The sequence below is a fragment of the Lithobates pipiens genome, unplaced genomic scaffold (assembly GCF_037356315.1).
Source record: "Lithobates pipiens isolate NorthernLeopardFrog02 unplaced genomic scaffold, aLitPip1_a1.2 Scaffold_1, whole genome shotgun sequence".
Classification (NCBI taxonomy): Eukaryota; Metazoa; Chordata; class Amphibia; order Anura; family Ranidae; genus Lithobates; species Lithobates pipiens.
Window position 1 is genome coordinate 104803133 of NW_027507685.1, and position 23385 is coordinate 104826517.

Genomic DNA, 23385 nt, shown 5'->3' on the forward strand with positions numbered 1-23385 from the left:
CTCTCCCTCTTCTCCTCTCCCACCTCTCTCTCCATCTCCCCTCCTCCTCTCTCTCTCTACCCTCTCTCTCTCTCCCCTCTCTCTCCCTCTCTCTCTCTCCCCCCCTCCCCCTCTCTCTCTCCCCTTCTCTCTCTCCCCTTCTCCTCTCTCTCTCTCTCCCCCCCTCTCTCCCCCTCTCTTTCCTGCTCTCCCTCTCTCCCCCCTCTCCACTCCTTCACCCCTCTCTCTCTCTTTCTCTCTCCCCTCTCCCCCCCCCCTCTTCTCTCTCTCCCCCTCTTCTCTCCCTCCTCCTCTGTTCTCTCTCCTCCTCTGTTCTCTCTCCTCTCTCTTTCTCCTCTCTCTCTTCCTCCTCTCTCTCTCCCCTCTTTTTTCTCTGTCTCCCTCTTCTTTCTCTCTCCCCTCTTTTTTTCTCTCTCCCCCTCTTCTCCCTCTCTACCCCCTCTTTTCTCTCTCTTTTTCTCTCTTTCCCTCTCCTATCCTCTCTCCTCTTCCTCTCCATGTCTCCCCCCCTCTCCTCTCCCTCTCTCTCCCTCTCTCCTCTCCCTCTCCCCCCCCCTCCTCTCCCTCTCTCTCCCCTCCTCTCCCTCTCTCCCCCCCTCTCCCCTCTCTCCCCCTCTCCTCTTTCTCTCTCTCTCTCCCTTCTTCTCTCTCCCCCTCTTCTCTCTCCCTCTCTCCCCTCTTCTCTCTCTCCCTCTTCTCTCTCCCCCCCTCTTCTCTCTCTCTCTCTCCCCCTCTCTCTCTCTCTCTCCTCTCTCTCTCTCCTCTCTCTCTTTCTCTCTCTCCTCTTTCTCGCTTCCTCTGCCCTTCAAAATAAAACGTTGAAAATAAATGTCGATAATATCTGTAACGAAATGTCGGCTCCCTTTTCAAGACAAAGCAGCCTGTTTCTCCCTCAAGATGCTGAGCGTCACATCTGTTTGCGGTGCCTGCATTGTTCTCGGAGAAAGTCCCCAGTCTCCCACCTCCCTGGTCTCACTTCGTCATCAGCCCCCAGATGGAGATTTTCCCTTTGTGTAAGCTCTTATGGGTGGTAATTAGTCATAGCCGGGGTGGAAGGCCACACTCTGGGTCACACATAATGGAATCCACCATTCACATACACAGTAAACATGAGACCACAAAATAACATTGTTAAATTTGAACTAAAGGGGTTAAAAACATTTACACTGCGACGGGTCATCCACTTCAACAGGAGACAAAGTGGAAGTAGTGCCAGATTGGCTTCTTTGAACATGATCCTGTCATAATTGGAGGACCCCGGAGCTACCATGCTGAAGTGCAAACCAGAATTCCATGATAACCATGATGAAGCTACTATAGGTTGGCAAATAATTTTATCTTATAATGACCCTCCATGATCCAGAGATCTTGATATTCCTGTTCTCGGTGCGAGGCGCCAAGTTGGGTCCTGTTCTTGTATGTCTGTCTTGTTTGGGGTAGACTTTGCCTTATTTATTCCCTTCTGTCTCCTGAGGAAGCAAGGGTGTGAAACATATATAGATTTTGCTCCCTTTCCACCACAGTTACCTTAAATCATTCTTTTTTTTTTTCTTCAAGCCCCCAGGGCACAAGACTCCTGACGGGGGCAAGCCATACTCAGGTCCATCAGGCCAAAAGGCTCCTGATGATCAGCCAAATCCAACCAAAGATTACTAAATAAATCCTCTCACCCCCCCCCCCCCCGCCCAAGGTAGGGGAGGAAGGAACCTAAGGGCCACCCATCCTTGCCCAATACATCAGGGTAGATCCAAAGTCTTCACACCCTACAACTCTGTGTAAAATTGACGTGCACATGAAGAAAGATAAGTAAAAAATTTATAATTTCATTGGCTAGGCCTTGAGGTCTAGTAATAATAGCCCTGGTCTTGACCAAAGCCTAGTTCATGAGACAACGTGCAGAAAAAAACAATTGGTGTTGTGGCCTAGTGCCCTTTCTTTTAGTGGGTCCTAAACCATAGTGGACCACTCCCGGGGGGGTGCTTAACACCACCCCCTGGCCAGACAAGGTAGCACTCCTCTAATCAGGAGGCACTCGGCCCCTCAGAACCCTCCAAACTAGGGAAGTACTGCTGACCCTCACCTTATGTGGTGGACACTTCATTCAGATTCCTTCCCACAAGGAAGATCCCTCAGGAACCCCCTATTATACCAGTTGGGAATAGTATACAGCCAGCCATCCCAGCCAGAAGGATGGCTGTGCACCCCCTACTGGACACTGAAGAGAACAAATACTATTCTTGATTGTAGCCAAACCATTGACGTTCTTCCTTAGGATTAGGGTTGACCCTGGGGTTAGGCTTAAAGTGGTTGTAAACCCTTACAAACCACTTTGACCTACAGGTAAGCCTAGATTAAGGCTTACCTGTAGTTGCAAGAAATATCTTTATATAAAGTGTATATATATAAATATATTTACCTGAACACAGCCACTGCTGTCTACGGCTCATGCACCATACACAGCGGCGCGCAGACGCACTGGGTAACCCGCAGATCATGGCGATATGCCGCGAGTGTCGGCTCCCGTGTGCATGCGCGGGAGTGACGTCATCGCTGCTCCGGCGAATCACAGTGCCGGAGCAGCGAGACCCCACCAAGAAGATGGACGCTCGGAACTACAGGGGACAGCGGTGACTTCGCTGGCTCCTGTGTCAGGTAAGTGACACATAATGGACTACTATGCGATGCATAGTAGTCCATTATGCTTTACCTTTGCAGGGAATCAAAGAGGAAGTAAACCCATCAGGGTTTACTTCCTCTTTAAGGCTAACCCACTTTCTATTTCCCCCTAAGGTCAACCCTAACCATAGGAAGAATGTCATTATCTGAACCCGCCCTAATCAAATGATTGACTTTGTATCTGTTTCATATTTTTAAGAAAATATTTATATATTTTTGAACATACATTTTAAAAATATATTTTATGAAAATACACTGTATTACCAATAGTATTGGGACTCCTGCCTTTTTACACACGTGAACTTTAATGGTATCCCAGACTTTGTCTGTAGGGTTCAATACTGAGTTGGCCCACCCTTTGCAGCTATAACAGCTTCACCTCTTCTGGGAAGGCTGTCCAAAAGGTTTAGGAGTGTGTCTATGGGAATGTTTGGCCATTCTCCCAGAAGAGCATTTGTGAGGTCAGGCATTCATGTTGGAGGAGAAGTCCTGGCTCACGTTCTCTGCTCTAATTCATCCCAAAGGTGTTATATTGGGTTGAGGTCAGGACTCTGTGACGACCAGTCAAGTGTCTTTATGGACCTTGCTTTGTGCACTGGTCCAAATCATTTGATGGAGGGGGGCTTGTTTTTCAGGGGTTGGGCTTGGCCCCTTAGTTTCAGTGAAGGAAACTCTTAAGGCGTCAGCATACCGAGACATTTTGGACAATTTCATGCTCCCAACTTTGTAGGAACAGTTTGGGGATGGCCCCTTCCTGTTCCAACATGATTGAGCCCCAGTGCACGAAGCACGGTCCATAAAGACACGGATGAGCGAGTTTGGGGTGGAGGAACTTGACTGGCCTGCACAGAGTCCGGACCTCAATAGAACACCTTTGGGATGAATTAGAGCAGAGACTGCAAGCCAGGACTTCTCATCCAACATCAGTGCCTGACCTCGCAAATGCGCTTCTGGAAGAATGGTCAAACATTCCCATAGACACACTCCTAAACCTTATGGACGGCCTTACCAGAAGAGTTGAAGCTGTTATAGCTGCAAAGGGCGGGCCAACTCTATGTCCAACCCTACGGACGAAGACTGGGATGCCATTAAAGTTCATGTGTGTGTAAAGGCAGGTGTCACAATACTTTTGGTAATATAGTGTACTTTTTATTTAACAAAAGACACTTTTAATTTTATCTGGAACCTTAAAAGTCCCTTTTTTAAATAATTGTTGGTTTGTGGTTGCATTCTTGGTAGCACATGCTTTTTTGTATTGTTTATTAATCCTCTATTTACTCACACACGTAATTTACAATTTTCACTGAGTACAACTTCAGCAGATTGTGGTGGTTCGATGAAAGGAAGTTGTGTATATAAAAAATGTAATATTTGGAGTGCAGAAGCTGAGAAGCAAGCGGTTTGCCCTTCCTTATAAATGTCTAATATTTAGAGGGGAGTTGAGTGGAATGTGTCCCAGACAAAGCTTGGTTTCATCAGAAAAGGGCACAAGAGTTGCCGTCCACTCGGTAGCATTCCTGAGGGAGGAGGACTGGACAAAGGGTAGCTCTACTCCCCGGGGATGCATTGTCTATCACTTTTCACCACTTACCAATTGTCTTTTTGTGACACCAAATTATCGACATGAATATGCCACATTTCATTGACTTTTACCTAGTTACTGCCCGCATCCTCCACCTGTTGACTACGTCTTCCCGTGTCGTATCTTCTGTTCCCAGCCATTCTCTACCAACCTATAGGTGAGTTATTTGTCTTCAGCATCATCCTGTAGTGTCAGTCTACAAAAGGAGCATTCTGCTGTTCTTAAGACTTTTTGCTCCTAAATATTTTTATGTATTTATTTATTGCAGGTATTTTTGCTTTATATATTTTTTTGTTCATCCGTATAAGTTTTTACTGCACTTAGAATATTTTTCCTGATATATATATATATATATATATATATATATATATATATATATATATATATATATATAATATATTATAATTACAAATAAAAAAAAATGTTAACATTTTTTTTTTTTGAAAACTACATTTTAACCTTTAAAAGTTCTTCTGTGTGTGGTGTTGTTGTGTTATTTTTTTTCTTCCTTTTGTTGTTTTTTTTTTTTTTGTTGTATTTTTGGATCTTTATTTGTCTTTAGCATCATCCTGTAGTGTCCTTCTACAAAAGGAGCATTCAGCTGTTCTTAAGACTTTTTGCTCCTAAATACCTAAATATTTATTTATTGCAGGTATTTTTGCTTTATATATATTTTGTCTTACGTATATTATGTCTTTACTGCGCTTAGAAGATTTTTACTGGGATATATATATATATATATATATATATATATATATATATATATATATATATATATATATATATATATATATATATATTATATCTTTTTTTTTTACTTTAAAAGCTCTTCTCGTGTGTTTTTTTTAATTTTTTTATTATTATTATTGTTATTATTATTATTTTCCTTTTGTTTCCATTAATTGGTTTTCAAGATTTTTCATGATTTTTTTTTTCTTAGCAAAATTGTTCCAATGTATCGGCTTGGAGCTTTTTCTTGTGTGTTTTGTTTATTTATTTTTATTATTATTCAGCAAATAGATTTCCATTGGCCTTTAGAAGATTTTTTTGTGTGTGTGTGTTTGTATTTTTTTTTGTTTAACCACTTTAGCCCCCCTGAAGGTTTTACCCCCCCCCCCCCCCTCTTTCCTGACCAGGCTATTTTTTTGGTATATGGCACTGCGTTATTTTAACTGACATGCGCAGTTGTGCGATGCTGTACCCAAATAGTAAAAGAAATTCATTAAAAAATGCACATTAAAATACACTTTTTAAGGTTTTGTCTAGGTAGGTATTAAATCCTAAATCACTTGAATGCTTAGACAAGCACATAAAATGTTTTTTTATTAATTTATTACATAATTTTTAATAAAGGAAATGTTTACTTAAAAAAATAAAAAATAAATTGGGAATCTAATTGAATCACAGGTAGAGATGGGGTAAACTGATCTATAATGGCAATAACCTTTTTTGTCAGTTTCTATGTCACTTTGTAACTAAACTTATCACTTCTTCATATCCTTTCTATACTGTCACCATTTTCCTAAGCTCCTCCAGGGTTTTATATGTAAAAAAAATAATTTCTTTGTTGTAGTTTGTGAACTCTGAGGAGACAGTTGCAACCCAGAGATTTCCTCCAACATGAATTTGTGCTGGAATGAGATAAAGAAGAAGTCTCACAGTCTCAGGTAAAAACATAAATCCTCCTAAAAAAAATTAACTTTTATTGTAGGCTTTATGCAATCACACTCCTATTTTATATCTTCTGGTCTTTTTATTTACAAATAATATCCACAAATGATACTAATGCTTTATATATTTATTATATTATAATATATAATTTTTTTCATATTTATTTATATATATATATATATATATATATATATATATTATTTTTATATAATGTAATATTATATCTATAAAAAATATATATATATTTTTAGCAATAATAATTATATTATAATTATTTATATTATCATAATAATTAGATATAATAAGAATATTATTTTAGATATAAATATATTTATTTATTATCATTATTATTATTATTATGATATATTTAAAAAAATATATATAATTTTGTTATTTATTTATTTTAATACATTTTTATATATATATATATATATATATATATATATATATATATATATAACCCCTGCAGCGCAGCCAGAGGGAGAGAGAACAGGAGAAACCAGATGCACTGCAGGGGGAGTCACAAGAGGATTGGTGTCAGCAGTAAAGCAGTACAGTCAGCCCTCCTCCCCCACCTGGGCCCATCCCCCCTTTGAACTGATGGGGCCTGGGCCCGGTACAGGAGGACTGGCTGTACTGCCTTTTCAGTGGCCCCGATCATGTATATGGTAATATGGTATCCCTATACTTTTTCTGGTATTGTCATCTAGGTGCATTTTAATCTCATTATGACAGCAATACACATCTGTGTGGCATCATAGTCGGTGAGCCTTAACCACTTCAGCTCTGGAAGATCCCCCCCCCCCCCCCCCACATGACCATTTTTTGCGATACGGCACTACGTTGCTTTACCTGACAATTGCGCGCTGTACCCAAATAAAAAAGTCATTTTTTTCCACAAATAGAGCTTTCTTTTGGTGGTATACGATCACATCTGCAGTTTTTATTTTTTTCTCTATAAACAAAAAAAGACCAACAATGTTAAAAAAACTAAAATAAAAACAATATTTATATTGACGTTATGCTATAAAACGTATCCATTAAAAACAAAAATGGAAAAAATTTAATTTCTTCATGAATTTAAACCCATATATATTCTACATATTTTTGGTAAAAAAAAAAAATTCCAATAAGAGTATACTGAGGAAGAGGAATTCAGAAGGAGGTGTTCGTCATCCCTCCTTCCGAACACCTTCTTCTAAATTCCTCTTCCATGACTGCTGGTATCTGTACCTCTCCTCTCCTGCTATCCGGACCTTGGATCCAGGTGGAGCTTTGGATGCCCCAGACTGCAGGAAGCGTCCCACCGCTGCTGCCAATGTAACAAAACGTCCCAAACTCCGCTTGAGTGACTTTGTCATATACCGCTTCCTCCCCAGTCTGAATATAGATATCAGATATTCCAACCGCTCCTATGGTGGCCGGTATCTGTACTTCTCCTCTCCTGCTATCCGGACCTTGGATCCAGGTGGATATTTGGATGCCCCAGACTGCAGGAAGCGTCCACCGCTGCTGCCAATGTTACGAAATGTCCCACACTCCGCTTGAGTGCCTTCATCATATATCGCTTCCTCCCAGTCTGAATATAGATATCAGATATTTTAACCACTCCCCACAACAAACAAGGCAATACTTGTTTGGTTGCTGAACATGGACTGTTTATTGAAAACACAGTTGGCTAGTCTTTCCTCCCCAGCAAAGATCCATACACCTGGGAGACAGTACCGGAGATATGTCCCAGCAGCCAGATGAGGGAACGGAAGAGGTAGCAGCTGTCTCACCTCCCCAATGGCAGCTACACAGTTTGGGAGTGGAGGAATCCAGCCTCCAGCCCCAACGGTTAGCCGAAGTGGATGATGTGGAGTCCCCAGCAGAAGTGCTGGCAACAGGGCAGAGTGCCGCTGGCCTCTGTCTAGCACCTACAGTGTCTCTACAGCTTCAGGAAGCTGGGGCGATTGGCCTCTCTGCCCAACAGCAGACTGAGCCTCTGGGAAAAAAACACCCAGCTGAAGAGTCAAGAGCCAATGACCTCTGCCCCACACCTACTGAGGTCAACTATTCCTTGCAGCCAAGAATGTGTGTTCACTCTGCCAAACTAACACATGTCCAGACCAGGTAGAGGTCTGGGACCTTGTTAGTCGACTTTTGATGGGGGAGAAATGTGACAGACTCACCCGGGACAGAGGCTCCTACTGACTATGGGCCCTGGCATTTGAGGGAGCTACAAGCATTTAGGAAGATATTCTGTTATGTAATGCAAAAGGACATTATTAAGGAGGCCATGATGGTCTCTGCCAGCTTGGGGTGGTTGGTATATTGTCTCATTTTGTTGTGTACTTTTTGCTGGGTCGTGGCTGTATTCCAATGTTCTATTGTTTTGGTCTGCCTTGGATATTATGGGATTGCCTAAGTATATTGGCTATGAGATTGGTGGGGGTGAATTCCTCCAACAGCTCACTGCTGATTGGACAGTCTACCCTCGTCTGGAATGCAAAGATTGGGGGATTGTCCAGAGTATTTCCTGTGTACTTGTGTTTTAAATAAACAGCCCATGTTTAGCAACCAAACAAGTATTGCCATGTTTGTTGAAAGCGGTTGGAATATCTAAAATCTATATTCAGACTGGGAGGAAGCGGTATATGACGAAGGCACTCAAGCAGAGTGTGGGATGCTTTGTTACAAATACCTTCCCCTCTAACAGAATGACGAGCTGCCTGGTTTACAGATTGTCATTCTGCCTGTGCCCTGCCTGATCGGCTTTAGAGTACAGTATGTAAAATACAGCACAGTGTGTAGAGTAGAACCCCTTATACTATGGAGATTATTAATCCTCTTTAGTAACTCACAGGAGACAGTAAACTCTTCTTTCACCAGTAGATACCGTATCTCACAAAAGTGAGTAGACCCCTCACATTTTTGTAAATATTTTTTTCTATCTTCATTTGAAGAAATTACACTTGTCTACAATGTAAAGTAGTGATTGTACAGCTTGTATAACAGTATAAATTTGCTGTCCCCTCAAAATAACTCAACACAGAGCCATTAACCGCTGGCAACAAAAGTTCACCCCTAAGTGAAAATATCCACATTGGGCTCAATATTTTGTGTGACCACCATTATTTTCCAGCACTACCTTAACCCTCTTGGGCAGGGAGTTCACCAGAGCTTCACAGATTGCTACTGTAGTCCTCTTCCACTCCTCCATGATGACATCACAGAGCTGGTGGATGTTGGAGACCTTGCGCTTCTTCTCCTTCCATTTGCAGATGCACCACAGATGCTCAATAGGTATAGGTTTAAGGTATTCTCGCGCCAAACTAAGTAACCTAAAACAGAATAGAGACTATGGTTGCAGCAAAACACCGACAGGGGTAATAACCCTCCCCTAAATGTGTGTGATACTAAATTAATAAGTGGTGTTGCGCTCCAAATAGATAATCAGTGAATAGATATATAAATAAATAAACTGGATAAATTATCTTGGTATCAATAAATAAATAAATAAATAAAATTAATTAATTACATAAAATAGCTAGGTGCCTGTGAATGTATAAGTGCTCAAAAGACTCCGGATAATATATATATCCACTCCAAATTGATTAGATCAAAATGTGCACCTTCACGGTGCTAGCGATATCCAGTCAAGTGCAATGTGAACAATCAGTAATCCACACATAAAAGCAAAAAATTAAAGTGAAAAACCTGCAACATAAAATAATAATAAATAAATGCAATGCAATAAAATCCAGTGTATCTTAATCCATAAAGTGATTATTTATATATTTTTTTTCACTTTATGCACTTTATGGATTAAGATACACTGGATTTTATTGCATTGCATTTATTTATTATTATTTTATGTTGCACGTTTTTCACTTAAATTTTTTGCTTTTATGTGTGGATTACTGATTGTTCACATTGCACTTGACTGGATATCGCTAGCACCGTGAAGGTGCACATCTTGATCTAATCAATTTGGAGTGGATATATATATTATCCGGAGTCTTTTGAGCACTTATGCATTCACAGGCACCTAGCTATTTTATGTAATTCATTTATTTTATTTATTTATTTATTTATTGATACTAAGATAATTTATCCAGTTTATTTATTTATATATCTATTCACTGATTATCTATTTGGAGCGCAACACCACTTATTAATTTAGATGCTCAATAGGGTTTAGGTCTGGAGACATGCTTGGCCAGTCCATCACCTTTACCCTCAGCTTTTTTAGAAAGGCAGTGGTCGTCTTGGAGGTGTTTTTGGGTCATTATTATGTTAGAATACTGCCCTGTGGCCCAGGGAGGGGTTCATTTTCTGCTTCAGTATGTCACAGTATGTTGGCAACTGTAGCTCCCCAGTGCTGGCAGCACTCATGCAGCCCCAGACCGTGACACTTCCACCACCATGCTTGACTGTAGGCAAGACACAATTGTCTTTGTACTCCTCACCTGGTTGCTGCCACACACGCTTGACACCATCTGAACCAAATAAGTTGATCTTGGTCTCATCAGACCACAGGACATGGTTCCAGTAATCCATGTCCTTAGTCTGCTTGTCTTCAGCAAGCTGTTTGTGGGCTTTTTCGTGCATCATATTTAGAAGAGGCTTCCTTCTGGGACGACAGCCATGCAGACCAATTTGATGCAGTGTGCCGCGTATGGTCTGAGCACTGACAGGCTGGACCCCCCCCCCCCCCACCTCGCCCCTTCAACCTCTGCAGCAATGCTGGCAGCACTCATACGTCTATTTCCCAAAGACAACCTCTGGATATGATGCTGAGCACGTGACTTCAACTTCTTTGGTGGACCTTGGTGAGGCCTGTTCTGAGTGGAACCTGTCCTGTTAAACCACTGTATGGTTTTGGCCACGTGCTGCAGCTCAGTTTCAGGGTCTTGGCAATCTTCTTATAGCCTAGGCCATCTTTATGTAGAGCAACAATTGCTTTCTTCAGATCCTCAAAGAGTTCTTTGCCATAAGGTACCATGTTGAACTTCCAGTGACCAGTATGAAAGAGTGAGAGCGAACACCGAATTTTACACAGCTGAGACCTTGCAATACTAAGGAGTCATATGACATTGGGGAGGGAAAATGGCTAATTGGGCCCAATTTGGACATTTTCACTTAGGGGTGTACTGACTTTTGTTGCCAGCGGTTTAGACATTAATGGCTGTGTGTTGAGTTATTTTGAGGGGACGGCAAATTTACACTGTTATACAAGCTGTACACTCACTACTTTACATTGTAGCCAAGTGTCATTTCTCCAGTGTTGTCACATGAAAAGATAGAATAAAATATTTACAGTGTACTCCCTTTTGTGAGATGCTGTATATTAACGTGAAAGACTTTAATATAAATTGGGCTCTTCCAGGCTATCCGTACTTGAATTTTTACATGTGTTTTTTTTTTTTTATAAATATAAACCATAAGCCGATGACTGAATAAGGAACAAATCCGATCTTGACCTCATGTGAATTCTGTGTATGCCTTTAGTTGAATCAATACCCCTTTCTGAATTCTAAATCTTCAATATAAGACAAATCTTCAAATGATATCCCACAAGGATGCAGAACATTCCGGCTGCTCGCTCTCTCTATGTCAAGATTTCCAATCTAATGTCTCATAAATGTTAATGATCTCCCAAACTTATTTATATCCAATATCGAGCAAAATTAAAACAGCAAGAAGGAGGGAAAACTTGAGTCATTGTGATAATAAGGCGCATTCAACACCCTGGAGGATAAATTAAACAAGATAATCCTCCTTCCATATTTGCTCCCGGGGGGGAATACCGGCTGTGTCTTCCTTCCAATCTCGTCGTGTCTCTGGATCTTATTCTTGGCAGACATTGTATCAAGTTTTCTACATTCCCCTCCTGTTCTGTTGAGTGGATGGCGACATGTCAAGAGAACAAAGAGCTAACCGTATCGGAATGTTTCAACACAGACCCATGTTGGGTTGTCCAGGGATAAGTCCATATCAAACAGTAATGGTCTAATCTCCTTGGGTTCCATGCACTTTCGGCAAACACGTCTAAAAATATGCAAATTGCAAACTTTGGGACACAAGTGGCCCTACAGCATCTTTGCTTGGAAGCATGCGCCCTAGGAGCCAAGGATGATGTTTGGGAAGGCCGACTGCATCCTAGGAACCGAAGACCTCATTGGTTGCTAGGATGCTGGCGAACTCTAGGTTTCAGCACAGACCCATGTTGGGTTATCCAGGGATAAGTCCATATCAAACAGTAATGGTCTAATCTCCTTGTGTTCCATGCACTTTTGGCAAACACGTCTAAAAATATGCAAATTGCAAACTTTGGGACACAAGTGGCCCTACAGCATCTTTGCCTGGAAGCATGCGCCCTAGGAGCCAAGGATGATGTTTGGGAAGACCGACTGCATCCTAGGAGCCGATGACTCTATTGGTTGCTAGGATGCTGGCGACCTCTAGGTTTCAACACAGACCCATGTTAGGTTATTCAGGCATAAGTCAGTATCAAACAGCGATGGGCAAATCTCTTTGGGCTCCAATTGTGGGCACTTTTTCAGCGAACGCGCCTAAAAATACGCAAATTGGGAACTTTGAGACACAAGTGGCCATACAGCATCTTTGATTGCTTGGGAGCATGCGCCATAGGAACCAAAGACATTGTTTTTGGCTGTCCAACTGCATCCTAACAACTGATGACCTCATCGGTTGCTAGGGTGCTGGCGACCGCTTGGTTTCAACATAGACCCATGTTGGGTTATCCAGGAATAAGTCAGTATGCAAAAGTGATAGTCGAATCTCCTTTGGGTTCCATTCACAAACGCTTTTGGCAAAATGCGCCTAAATATTCGCAAATTGCAAACTTTGGGACACAAGTGACCGTGCAGCATCTTTGATTGCTTGGAAGCATGTGCTCTAGGAACCAAGGAAGTTGTTTGGGCTGCCTGACTGCTTCCTACTAACTGATGACCTTGCCGGTTGCTAGGATGCTGGTGACTGCTTGGTTTCAACACAGACCCATGTTGGGTTATCCAGGAATAAGTCAGTATAAAGCAGCAAAGGAAGAATCTCCTTGTGGGCACTTTCGGAAAACATACCTAAAAATATGCAAATTTCGTATTTTAATGGGACAATAGTGGCCGCACAGAACATTTTATGTGCCTTAGGAGTCAAGGATGTTGTTTGGGTTGGCTGCCTGCATCCCAGCAATTGAAGACCTCACTGGTTGCTAGGATGCTGGTGGCTGCTCAGTCATTGGTTCTTGTAGAACAAGCAAAAAATAAATAAAAACACAATGTGGTATCCTTCTAGGAATCCATACCAAACCCTTATTCTAGATTCCGATAAGTGTTACCCTGTAGAACCAATAAATACGCAAATTGTGAACTTTAATAGGAACCCTATTGAAGTCAATGGTATGCAATGCTTGAAAATCAATTTTCTCCATTATCAAGGCTAATGGGCAAGGTGTGCTAGGTTCCCCTTATTCACATTTTTTTTATTCACTTTTTTGAAGTTGCATGTCGGCACCCTTATGCATGCTTGCCAATTTCCCACTCTTTCATGGGTTGGCAGGATCTCGGCAGCTAAAATGACGATCTTGCCCAAAGTCCTTTACTACTTTCACACTCTGCCTGTCCGAGTACCCACCTTCTTCCTTCGACTCCTGCAGAATAGGATCCTCCAATTTATCTGGGCGAATAAACGCCCTAGGGTACCAAGAGCGACCCTTTTCACCCATAGGCTACAGGGGGGCCTGGGGGTCCCCAACATCTCTAAGTACTACACCGCGGCGCAGATCTCCCCGTTGTCCATGCTCCACATAACCACGGATGTTCCCTTGTGGGTGCTTCTGGAGGTGCCTAATTGCGACCCGTGTTCGCCCCAAGCACTGCTCTGGCTCCCCCAGAAACTACGCCCCCCCCCCCCCCTTTGAGCCCAATGCTACTACATGGTCTGCAGATTTGGGACTCGGTCCCCTTCTCTGGTAACTTGATGTCCCCCTTTATACCCCTGCTCCCCATCACTCACAATCCTCTTTTCCCACCAGGCCTGGAGGAATCCCAGGCATTCTCTTGGTGGCCCTCACATGGCTACCTACGAGTTCAAAATTTTCTTTCCTCACGCCTCTTCCCCTCCTGGGAGACTATTCGAGAAACGCATGGTGCACCGGCTAGTGAGCAGTATCGTTTCATTCATTTGAAACACTGGATTGCAGCCTTGCGTCGCACGTCTACCTACCCATTTAAAAAAACTTTTTGGAGCACGCATGCCAACACACCCCTGGGTCCCCAGGCCTTATCTCGGCTATCTATGCATCCCTAAATGGACGCCTGCCATCAGCACCCCTCTCCTACATGGCCCAATGGGAAAGGGACCTGCAGGCCCCAATAGATTTAGAAGACTGGAGTAAGGCCTGGAAAATGGTAGCCAAATGCTCGTTTAATACGAATACCCTAGAAGCAGCATACAAAGTACTATTCCGCTGGTACTGGGTACCGGCCCGCACAGCTCAGGCCTTCCCTGGAAGTACTGACAGATGCTTTCGCAACTGTGGACAGTGGGGTGATGTTATACACATATGGTGGTCCTGCCCAGGGCTGGTGGGGTTTGGGTCTAGGGTTTTTGGCTTGCTGCAGACACTCTTTCATCTAACAGTCTGACGGGATGCCAGGCTAGCTCTACTACATTGTCCAATACCAGGCTTGCGAGGTCCTCAGCAGAAGCTGGCCACCTACCTCTTTATAGCTGCCAAACAGACCATTGCACAGGCCTGGAAGACCCAGCAGGTAGATTTTCAAGGGGTGAAGACACGTATGACTGCTATGCTACTTCAGGAACGCATGTCCAGCATTGTGCACAATTCACGCGCTAAATTTCTCAAAATCTGGGAGCCGTGGATCTCTTATGAGTTCCCTTCACTCCAAGCTGCATGCCTAGGCCTGGTCTAACTCCCCTCGGTGGGGCGTCCCTGTCTGAGTTTCCCCGTCCATTCCCCCCCTATTTTCTCCGACCTTCTTTCTCTTGTCTCTTATCTCTTTTCACTTTTCTTTATAGTCTCTAACTTCCTTAGCAATCACTGCTGCCCCCATGGAAGGGGGTGACTGGAGAAGGGCTTCCCTTTCAGAGACGATAAAGGGGATAGGATATTTTATACTGTAGCCAACCTTGATACTTCCCCTAGCTACATTATGCTATCTGTTAATTGTGATAGTTTGCCCTTTGAATTACTATTTATGTTTTGTAGCCCCTGCGGGGGTGTTTAATGAGCATATTATGTTTTCTAAAATTTCCAATAAACATATTGAAACAGAAGTTGCATGTCAGCTGCCTTACCAGAGCTTGTTATCTTTATCTTTACCAATCTCTTCAATAAGCATTGACATCCAAGCTCCTCTTGGCTGTATCCCCTTGAGCCTTTGTAAGTGGCTGCAGGCAGCCAGGCTAGAGTAAAGAAGGATATGATTTAGCAGGACTGAATAAGCAACTTTATTAAGCACAGCCTAAGCCTGAGTAAAGTGTAATTAGCAGCCAGATCAGGTCTAGGTGGGTAGGTAGTGGTCAGAAAGGTTCCATGATGCATTCAATAGGACTAGGGCACAGGACTAGCCTAGGGGCCAGACTTGGAAGCAACAGGGAGATGCAAGGTCTTGCAAAATGTGTAGTACAGTGATAATGGTTCCTGACTAGGCCTAATTGTGAAACATATGTGAGAAACATGCTCCTGTATTAAGCTGGTGGAATTCGGTTGGGCTTTGCTGCTGTTTGCCTGCAAAGCTAACAGTCCCCTGATCTGGCAACTGGGTTAACGGCATGGTCCTTGGGTTGCAGAATTCACTGTAGACCACCAGTTGAGGAAGTACAGCTATTGGGTTGTAAAATTAGCTGAAGGCAACTATTTGAGTAAACACAGCACTTAGGTTGTGGAATTCGCTGTAGACCACCAGTTGAGAAAACATGGCCCTTGGGTTGTGAAGTTCACTGTAGGTTACTAGTTGAGAAAACATGTCCCTGGGGTTGTGGAATTGTCTGTAGGCCACCAGTTGAGAAAACATGGCCCTTAGCTTGTGAAATTCCCTTGGGTTGTGGGATTCCCTGTAGACCACCAGTTGATAAAATATGGCTCTTGGGTTGGGGAATTCACTGTAGACCACCAGTTGAGGAAACACAGGCCTTGGGTTGTAGCATTCACTGTAGACCACAAGTTGAGGACACATGGCCCTTGGGTTGTGAAATTCACTGTAGGCTACCATTTGAGGAAAGAGTTGTGAAAAAGGACTATTGCCGACTTTATTTACATCCTTGGTGAAATAGATTTTGCCACAAAATTATAGCTTTCACCACTGGTAAATTTTTTTGCCAAAGCACAGACTCTCCAATCGGCTTACTGAGCTGCTTAGGTGCTTGGGGGGGGGGGGGACAAAATATATATGAAAGAGTATAATTCCGTTTTAAAGCCAAAGCCCATTTTGAGGGCTTTCCTATGGTAATTCCCATGTATTTATGAAGATGGTTTTGTCAAAAGACCTTTCGTTTACTATGAGGTTGTAGAATAATGGGATGCCCTTAACGGTGGTGTTAATAGAGTCAAAGAACTTCCACTTTTTGTTTGCATTTTTACTGTGGGTTTATACATAGCTTTGAGATTCTGCGTTATATACAAATATTTCAAGGGGTGTGTGTGTGTGTGTGTGTGTGTGTGTGTGTGTGTGTGTGTGTGTGTGTGTGTGTATATATATATATATATATATATATATCACTTGTTTCTAAGCCATTAACTGACTGGTGAATACCACACTGGTGCTTGTGCTAATATCCAACCTGTACTATTGTTTTTTTTATACCAATATTTTTCTTTTGTTTCCTCAGGGCACGTCTGGAAGCATTTGCAGATCCTACCCTCAAGCTGCAGCCTCCACTTCAAGAGATCATAGATTGGCTAGGGGCGAAAGATGAAGAACTGTCAGTCCAGCTGCCTCTCCGTGGTGACTTATCGGCAGTGCAGCAGGCCAAAGATAAACATCTGGTAAGATCTTATTCAGTTTCATATCATTAGAACATATCTTCAAAATAAATCAGGTCAATATACGTAGAAAGTCTATTATACACATGACCCTCTGATTTGGTTCTCTCAACCTGATCACCATTACATTATACTCTCTGCCATTAAGCCCTTAACTTGCCACGATAATATAGACAGTCTCTGATGGCATTGGTTCCCGCAAAAAATGGGGACTGTGATGGCAAAGAGGTGGAATTGCTGGAGTAGACCAGACAGGAACCTTGGCTTCAAATCAACATGCCAACAAGGGAGTCATCAAGCCCCTACCTTGCCAAGAAGACAGTCCCAGTATCCGATCCTACAAAAAATGTAGACTGCGACAGGAGAGTAATGATGGTATAGTGGTGGAATGGATGGAGTAGGCCTGACAGGAACCTTGGCTTAAATTTTGTATATCTATGGTAATAGTTATGTGTGTTTATCCTGTGTGTATTGATTTATATTCTATAACTTTTTAGCTGTTTATTGAGGAGGTGAAAGCACGGGGTCCATACATATACTCGATTCTTGAGTCGGCTCAAGCCTTCCTCACCCAGCATCCCTTCCAAGATGCAGAGGAGGACACATCTGCATTGACCAAAGGTTAGTGTATAATGAATGGTGTTCAGGCATGGGGCATAAGTAAATCAGGCAAGTCAAACCATATTATACTAATCTTTTTTTGTATTTATGTATTGAGAAGTGAAGGGTTGAAACCCCTTTTGGGAGGTGAGGTGAGGCAGTGGATATAAAAAAAATTTACCAGTAAAAATAAAGTCCTTTAGGAGGCGTGGCCTGGACGGTGATGGAGTAGGTCGCATGTGAGCTGAGCTGAGCTCTCGGTGTATCCTGCACAGACATCCTGTGAGCCAGTGACGACTGAAAAATACCCAGGCTTGACGGTCCGGGACTCTGGAAACAAGTACGCAATGTCTCCGCCAAAAAGAAACAGCACTGCCGTGTCCTCCCTGAACAAATACCGAAGGCAAGATAGGGACGAGGGACAAGATGGTGACCCCCCCCACACCAGCCAGCGGCGAACGACTCTGCCAAGGTGTTGGAGGCTATATCAACGTGTCAGTCCTCCTTGACCTTGAAAATTGAGGAGATAAGGGTGGATATCTCCCTTATCAGGCAGGACATGACTAAACTCAGGGACCGTGTCAAGGAGACGGATTACAGGATTAGCCAGGGGGAGGACGTGTTGCATCCGCTCCAGCACTCCCACGAGGAGGTACGGCGCCAACTACAGCTCCTGGCCCAGAAACATGATGACCTGGAAAATAGAACCCGCAGATCGAACCTCCGATTCATAGGTTTGCCGCAGGGTGCCAAGGGCCCTTATCCACCTACCTTCTTGGAAACCCTGCTGATCAAAACATATGGCAGGGAGGCATTTTCTGCATCGTTCGTGGTGGAGCGGGCGCACCGCATGCCCGCGAGACGCCTACCTGAGGGAGCACCGCCACGCACGTTTATTGCTAAGTTGCTAAATTTTCGGGACCGTGACACTATCCTGCGCCTGAGTAGGGAGAAGGGCAACATTCCCTTCCAGACGGGACATTTAATGGTATTTCCTGATTTCTCGGCGGAGGTCCAAAATCAAAGGGCCCGCTTCGTGGATGTCAAACGGCGGCTAAGAGCTCACCATTTAAATTATATTCCATGATGTTCCCAGTGAGGCTCCGCATTATGGTAGAGGACCGGGCACACTTTTTTGATGATGCGGCACAAGCAGCAGAGTGGCTGGATCGGAGGGAGGCTGAAAGAAACCATCCGGCATAATGGAGGACTACACCAGACACACCACGGGGGTAAGTTGTAATACTAAATGTTGCCTATGCTGGGTTGACCCCCTCCCAATTATCAGCCAGTCATTTTGGATAAGGCCCTAACAGTTGTAACATCTGGGGAGCAGGCTATTATTAAGACCATGTTTAACGGACAATCTTGGGACTATGTTTTCAAGTGGCCTGCAGACCCGTATGGACAGTAGAGGACTGTACCAGACACACTTCGGGGGTAAGATGTGTTACTAACTGTTGCCTATGTTGGGTTGACCCCCTCTCCATTATCAGTCAATCGTTTGGATGAGGCCTTGGTTGTTGTAACGTCTGGGGTAAAAGCTACTATTAAGACCATGTTTAATGGACACTCTGGAGACTATACTTTCAAGTGGCCTGCAGACCCGTATGGACAGGAGCCCCTGTTAACAGACCAGGGGTACCTTTGATATGTTTCCCTGGGGTCTAATTGACGGGGCCTTGGGAGAGTGGAGATCGTTGGCCCGGTAAAATGACTGCCCTACTATCCAGTGCAGCTGGCTACACACCCTGTATTTTATGGCTCCCGGTTCTAATGCAGGTGGGGGATTCCACCCCACTTATGTTTGTAAATGGACGATTGCTTATACAATATACTCTCATTATACACCGAGGGCGGGGGCCGTGAGCCCCTTAGCTCATTTAAGCTCAGTGGACCTGCATCTGTGACCAATACAGGGAGTGATCACCTCCTGATTGGACAGATACCGTGTATGCTGCATGCATAGGTGGGTAGATTGAGCGGGTGTGGAAGCCATCTTAAACTCCATCAATGCATGGGGAAAAAAACGACTGTTTGGAAGTTCGGGGATGAATGCTCCAGCAAAGTTGTGTAAGCTGAGGGCTGGGTGGGGGGAGGGGGGAGTAGTTGGAGTTGGTTAAGAGGGTTTTTCTTGTTATGGTTCTATGTTTATGAGTTTATGGTACATAGGGCAGAGTTTTTGCATCATATGTTGGGGTCTGTGTATGTGTCCGGGGGGTCTGGGGGGGGGGGTCATGCCCTGGGGATCGGTCCGCTCATCCTGGTTGTTAGAACGTATGCAACTAACCTATGGCCACCATTACATTTCTGACGTGGAACGTCCGAGGGATTAGGGACAAACTTAAATGCACGGCGATATTTGGTTGCCTAAAATCTTATAGGGCAGATATTATAGTGCTGATTGAGACGCATCTTACCGGCCAGCTTCAGCTGGCGTTGAGGCGTCCTTGGGTTGGATGGGCATACCATGCGACTCACACCCCGTATTCTCGGGGCATGTCTATCTTGGTGGCTAAAACGCTATACTTCAGCTTGATATCCATCAGGACGGATCCCCAGGGCCGGTTCATTTTCATGCATTGCACTGTATATGGTAGACAGTATCTAATTGTAGCCCTGTACATACCACCCCCGTACTCTGCTAGCCTGGTAACCGAGGGATTATCATACATGGCACAACATCCAAATACCCCAGCCATTTGGCTTGGGGACTTTAACATGGCCCTGAACCCGAGTATGGACAGACTGCACCGTAGCCCAGACCCGACACTCCCAACTGTGTCCAGACTGGGTCACACCCTTACCAAGATCTCCCTGACTGATGCGTGGCAATATAAAGATCCTGACGCCCTGGTATTCTCATGCTTCTCAGCAACACACTCTACCATGTCCCATATAGATTACATCTTGGTTTCAGATATCCTGCTCCCTCAGCTGGAGGAGGCGGGCTACCATGCTAGATCTTTGTCAGATCATGCTCCCTGCTGGGCTACTATCCAACTTGCTCCACAGACGGGACCCCACATCTGGCGCCTCAACCCCTTCTGGCTGACAGCACTGAGGGAACAGGATGACATAGCGGGGGAATGACGCTATTTCTTTGACACCAATAGGGGTACGGCATTGGGGGGTGCAATATGGGAGGCATTTAAGTTGACTGCACACTCTACACTAACTAGGCGGATTAACAGATTAAAAGGAACCTCCAAAGTGTTTGAACAGCAGGCATCGGAAAAATTTGAATCTGTGACATGTGCTTTTGTCTCAAACCCCACAATGGCAAATGCCTCGGCTCTTAAATGCCAAACATGCTTATTAGACCAACTGCACTTCGAGCATGCCAGGCGGAAACACTTTTTCTCGACACAACGTATTTTTGAACAAGGTGAGAGGGCGGGTAAACTCCTGGCGTACCTGGCTCATCAGGATGCTAGGCCGCCAGTGGTGGTCTCCCTATTATATGAGAGTAATATTCTCATCTCAGACCCGGTAGCCATTGGCGTGATGTTTTGGAAATACTAAGCAGACTTGTACACAGTGGCGGAATTATAGGGGTCGCCAAGATCGCCATGGCGACCGGGCCCCTTGCTGCAGGGGGCCCGAGGGCCCCCTGTACTTCTGCGATAGGAGGGAAGGCTGAGAGGAGCTCACAATCATCAGCCGGACTGAAATCGGCACTGTGCGGCAGCTCCTCACATTAGGCTTAGTGAAAGCAGTGTGTGCTCTTTGTCTCCCCCTAGAGTGCAGTACCCGCCAGGAAGAGGTAAATGTCTGCTGTTTTTTTTAAATAAGCCTATCTACTGTATTTGTGATTGTATGTGTGTGTGTGAGCATGCTTGTATGAGTGAACATGCTTGTATGTGTGTGTGTGAGCATGCTTGTATGAGTGAACATGCTTGTATGTGTGTGTGTGAGCATGCTTGTATGAGTGAACATGCTTGTATGTGTGTGTGTGTGAGCATGCTTGTATGAGTGAACATGCTTGTATGTGTGTGTGTGTGAGCATGCTTGTATGAGTGAACATGCTTGTATGCGTGTGTGTGAGCATGCTTGTATGAGTGAACATGCTTTTATGTGTGTGTGTGTGAGCATGCTTGTATGAGTGAACATGCTTTTATGTGTGTGTGTGTGTGAGCATGCTTGTATGAGTGAACATGCTTGTGTGTGTGTGTGTGTGTGTGTGTGTGTGAAAATGCTTTTATGTATGTGTGTGTGCACACACATGCACACACAAGCATGCTCGCACACACACACACACACACACACACACTCACATACACACACACACATGCTTGTATGTGTGTGTGAGCATGCTTGTATGTGTGTGTGAGCATGCTTGTGTGTGCATGTGTGTGAGCATGCTTGTGTGTGCATGCTTGTATGTGTGTGTATGTGTGTGTGTGTGTGTGTGTGAGCATGCTTGTATGTGTGTGTGTGTGCGTGTGTGTGTGTGTGTGTGTGAGCATGTATGTGTGTGTGTGTGAGCATGTATGTGTGTGAGCATGCATGTATGTGTGTGAGCATGCATGTATGTGTGTGTGAGCATGCATGTGTGTGTGTGCGAGCATGCTTGTATCTGTGTGCGTGCATGCTTATATCTGTGTGCGTGAGCATGCTTGTATGTGTGTGTGTGTGTGAGCATGTATGTGTGTGTGTGTGTGAGCATTAATGTGTGTGTGTGTGTGTGTGAGCATGCTTGTGTGTGTACGTGTGAGCATGCTTGTATGTGTGTGAGTGTGTGTGAGCATGCTTATATGTGTGTGTGTGAACATGCTTGTATGTGTGTGTGAGAGCATGCATGTATGTATGTGTGTGTGTGTGTTCATATATGTATGTGTATGTATGCATGTGTGTGTGCGCATGTGTTTATCAGTGGCGGTGCATCCAAAAGGGTGCACAGGTTCCACCCCCTCTATGACCAATGGATAGATTCATGCATAGCATAGCATGAATCTATCCATGGCCACCGCTGCCACCCCCATATTTAGGTGTCTGGTTCCTTTTGGGGTGCCGGGTGCCTGAATTACAGCGGCGGGGGGTGTTTTTGTAGCGCCTGATTAGAGCCATGGGCTATAATAGACTTCAAAATAGGTGAACTGCGAGCGCCATGCTTGATGCTCACAGTCTACCCAGCCAGGTGTGTTAGAAAAGTGAATTAATATTCACTTTCCTAACACTGAACCGCCTCTCCACCAATCAGGTGTGCGGGTCTTTTACCCATCACTTGATTGGCTGAAATGATAGACACAGCTTTTGGACGCCCATTAGGAGGAGAGGACAGGAGATGAGGATGGCAGTAGCTGCATGGAGGACCCCGCTCATGGCCGTTACCCAAGACAGGGTGAGTGGCGGTCAGACAGTGAGCGGGCAGTGGGGATTCACAGTGGCAGCATTTGATGGGCACAGTAGCACCATTTGATGGGCACAGTGGTAGCATTTGATGGGCACAGTGGCAGCATTTGATGGGCACAGTAGCAGCATTTGATGGGCACAGTGGCGGCATTTGATGGGCACAGCGGTGGCATTTGATGGGCACAGCGGTGGCATTTGGGCACAGCGGCAGAGTTTGATGGGCACAGTAGTGACATTTGATGGTACATGGCCCGCCATGGTTTCCTGCATCGGGGCCCTGAAGGTTCTAGTTACGCCACTGCTTGTACACCTCCCGTGTGGAGGTTACAGCTCAGGAGACTCGGGCGTTTTTACAGGAAGTGCCATTCCTGCAACTATCTGAAGTCCAGGCCACAGAGTTAGAGGCCCCTATTACTAGTGAAGAGGTTGAGGTAGCATTATCGTCCCTGGTGGCTTCCTAGGCCCCTGGGCAAGATGTGTTACCGTT

The 23385-nt window shown here is 44.3% G+C and overlaps 1 protein-coding gene across 4 annotated transcripts in view; it reads left to right on the forward strand.

The window, feature by feature from the left end:
* DRP2 (dystrophin related protein 2) overlaps positions 1-23385 on the forward strand; it is a 132353-nt gene that overhangs the window by 21572 nt on the left and 87396 nt on the right. For 3 of the 4 annotated variants that reach the window (XM_077468224.1, XM_077468363.1, XM_077468292.1), the window contains 4 exons: positions 4334-4415; positions 5832-5925; positions 16790-16946; positions 17441-17564. In XM_077468224.1, coding sequence (XP_077324350.1) covers positions 5879-5925; positions 16790-16946; positions 17441-17564 — 328 coding nt within the window. In that variant the 5' untranslated portion in view covers positions 4334-4415; positions 5832-5878. The remainder of the gene's footprint in view (positions 1-4333; positions 4416-5831; positions 5926-16789; positions 16947-17440; positions 17565-23385) is intronic. The other variant, XM_077468440.1, reaches the window with a different exon arrangement.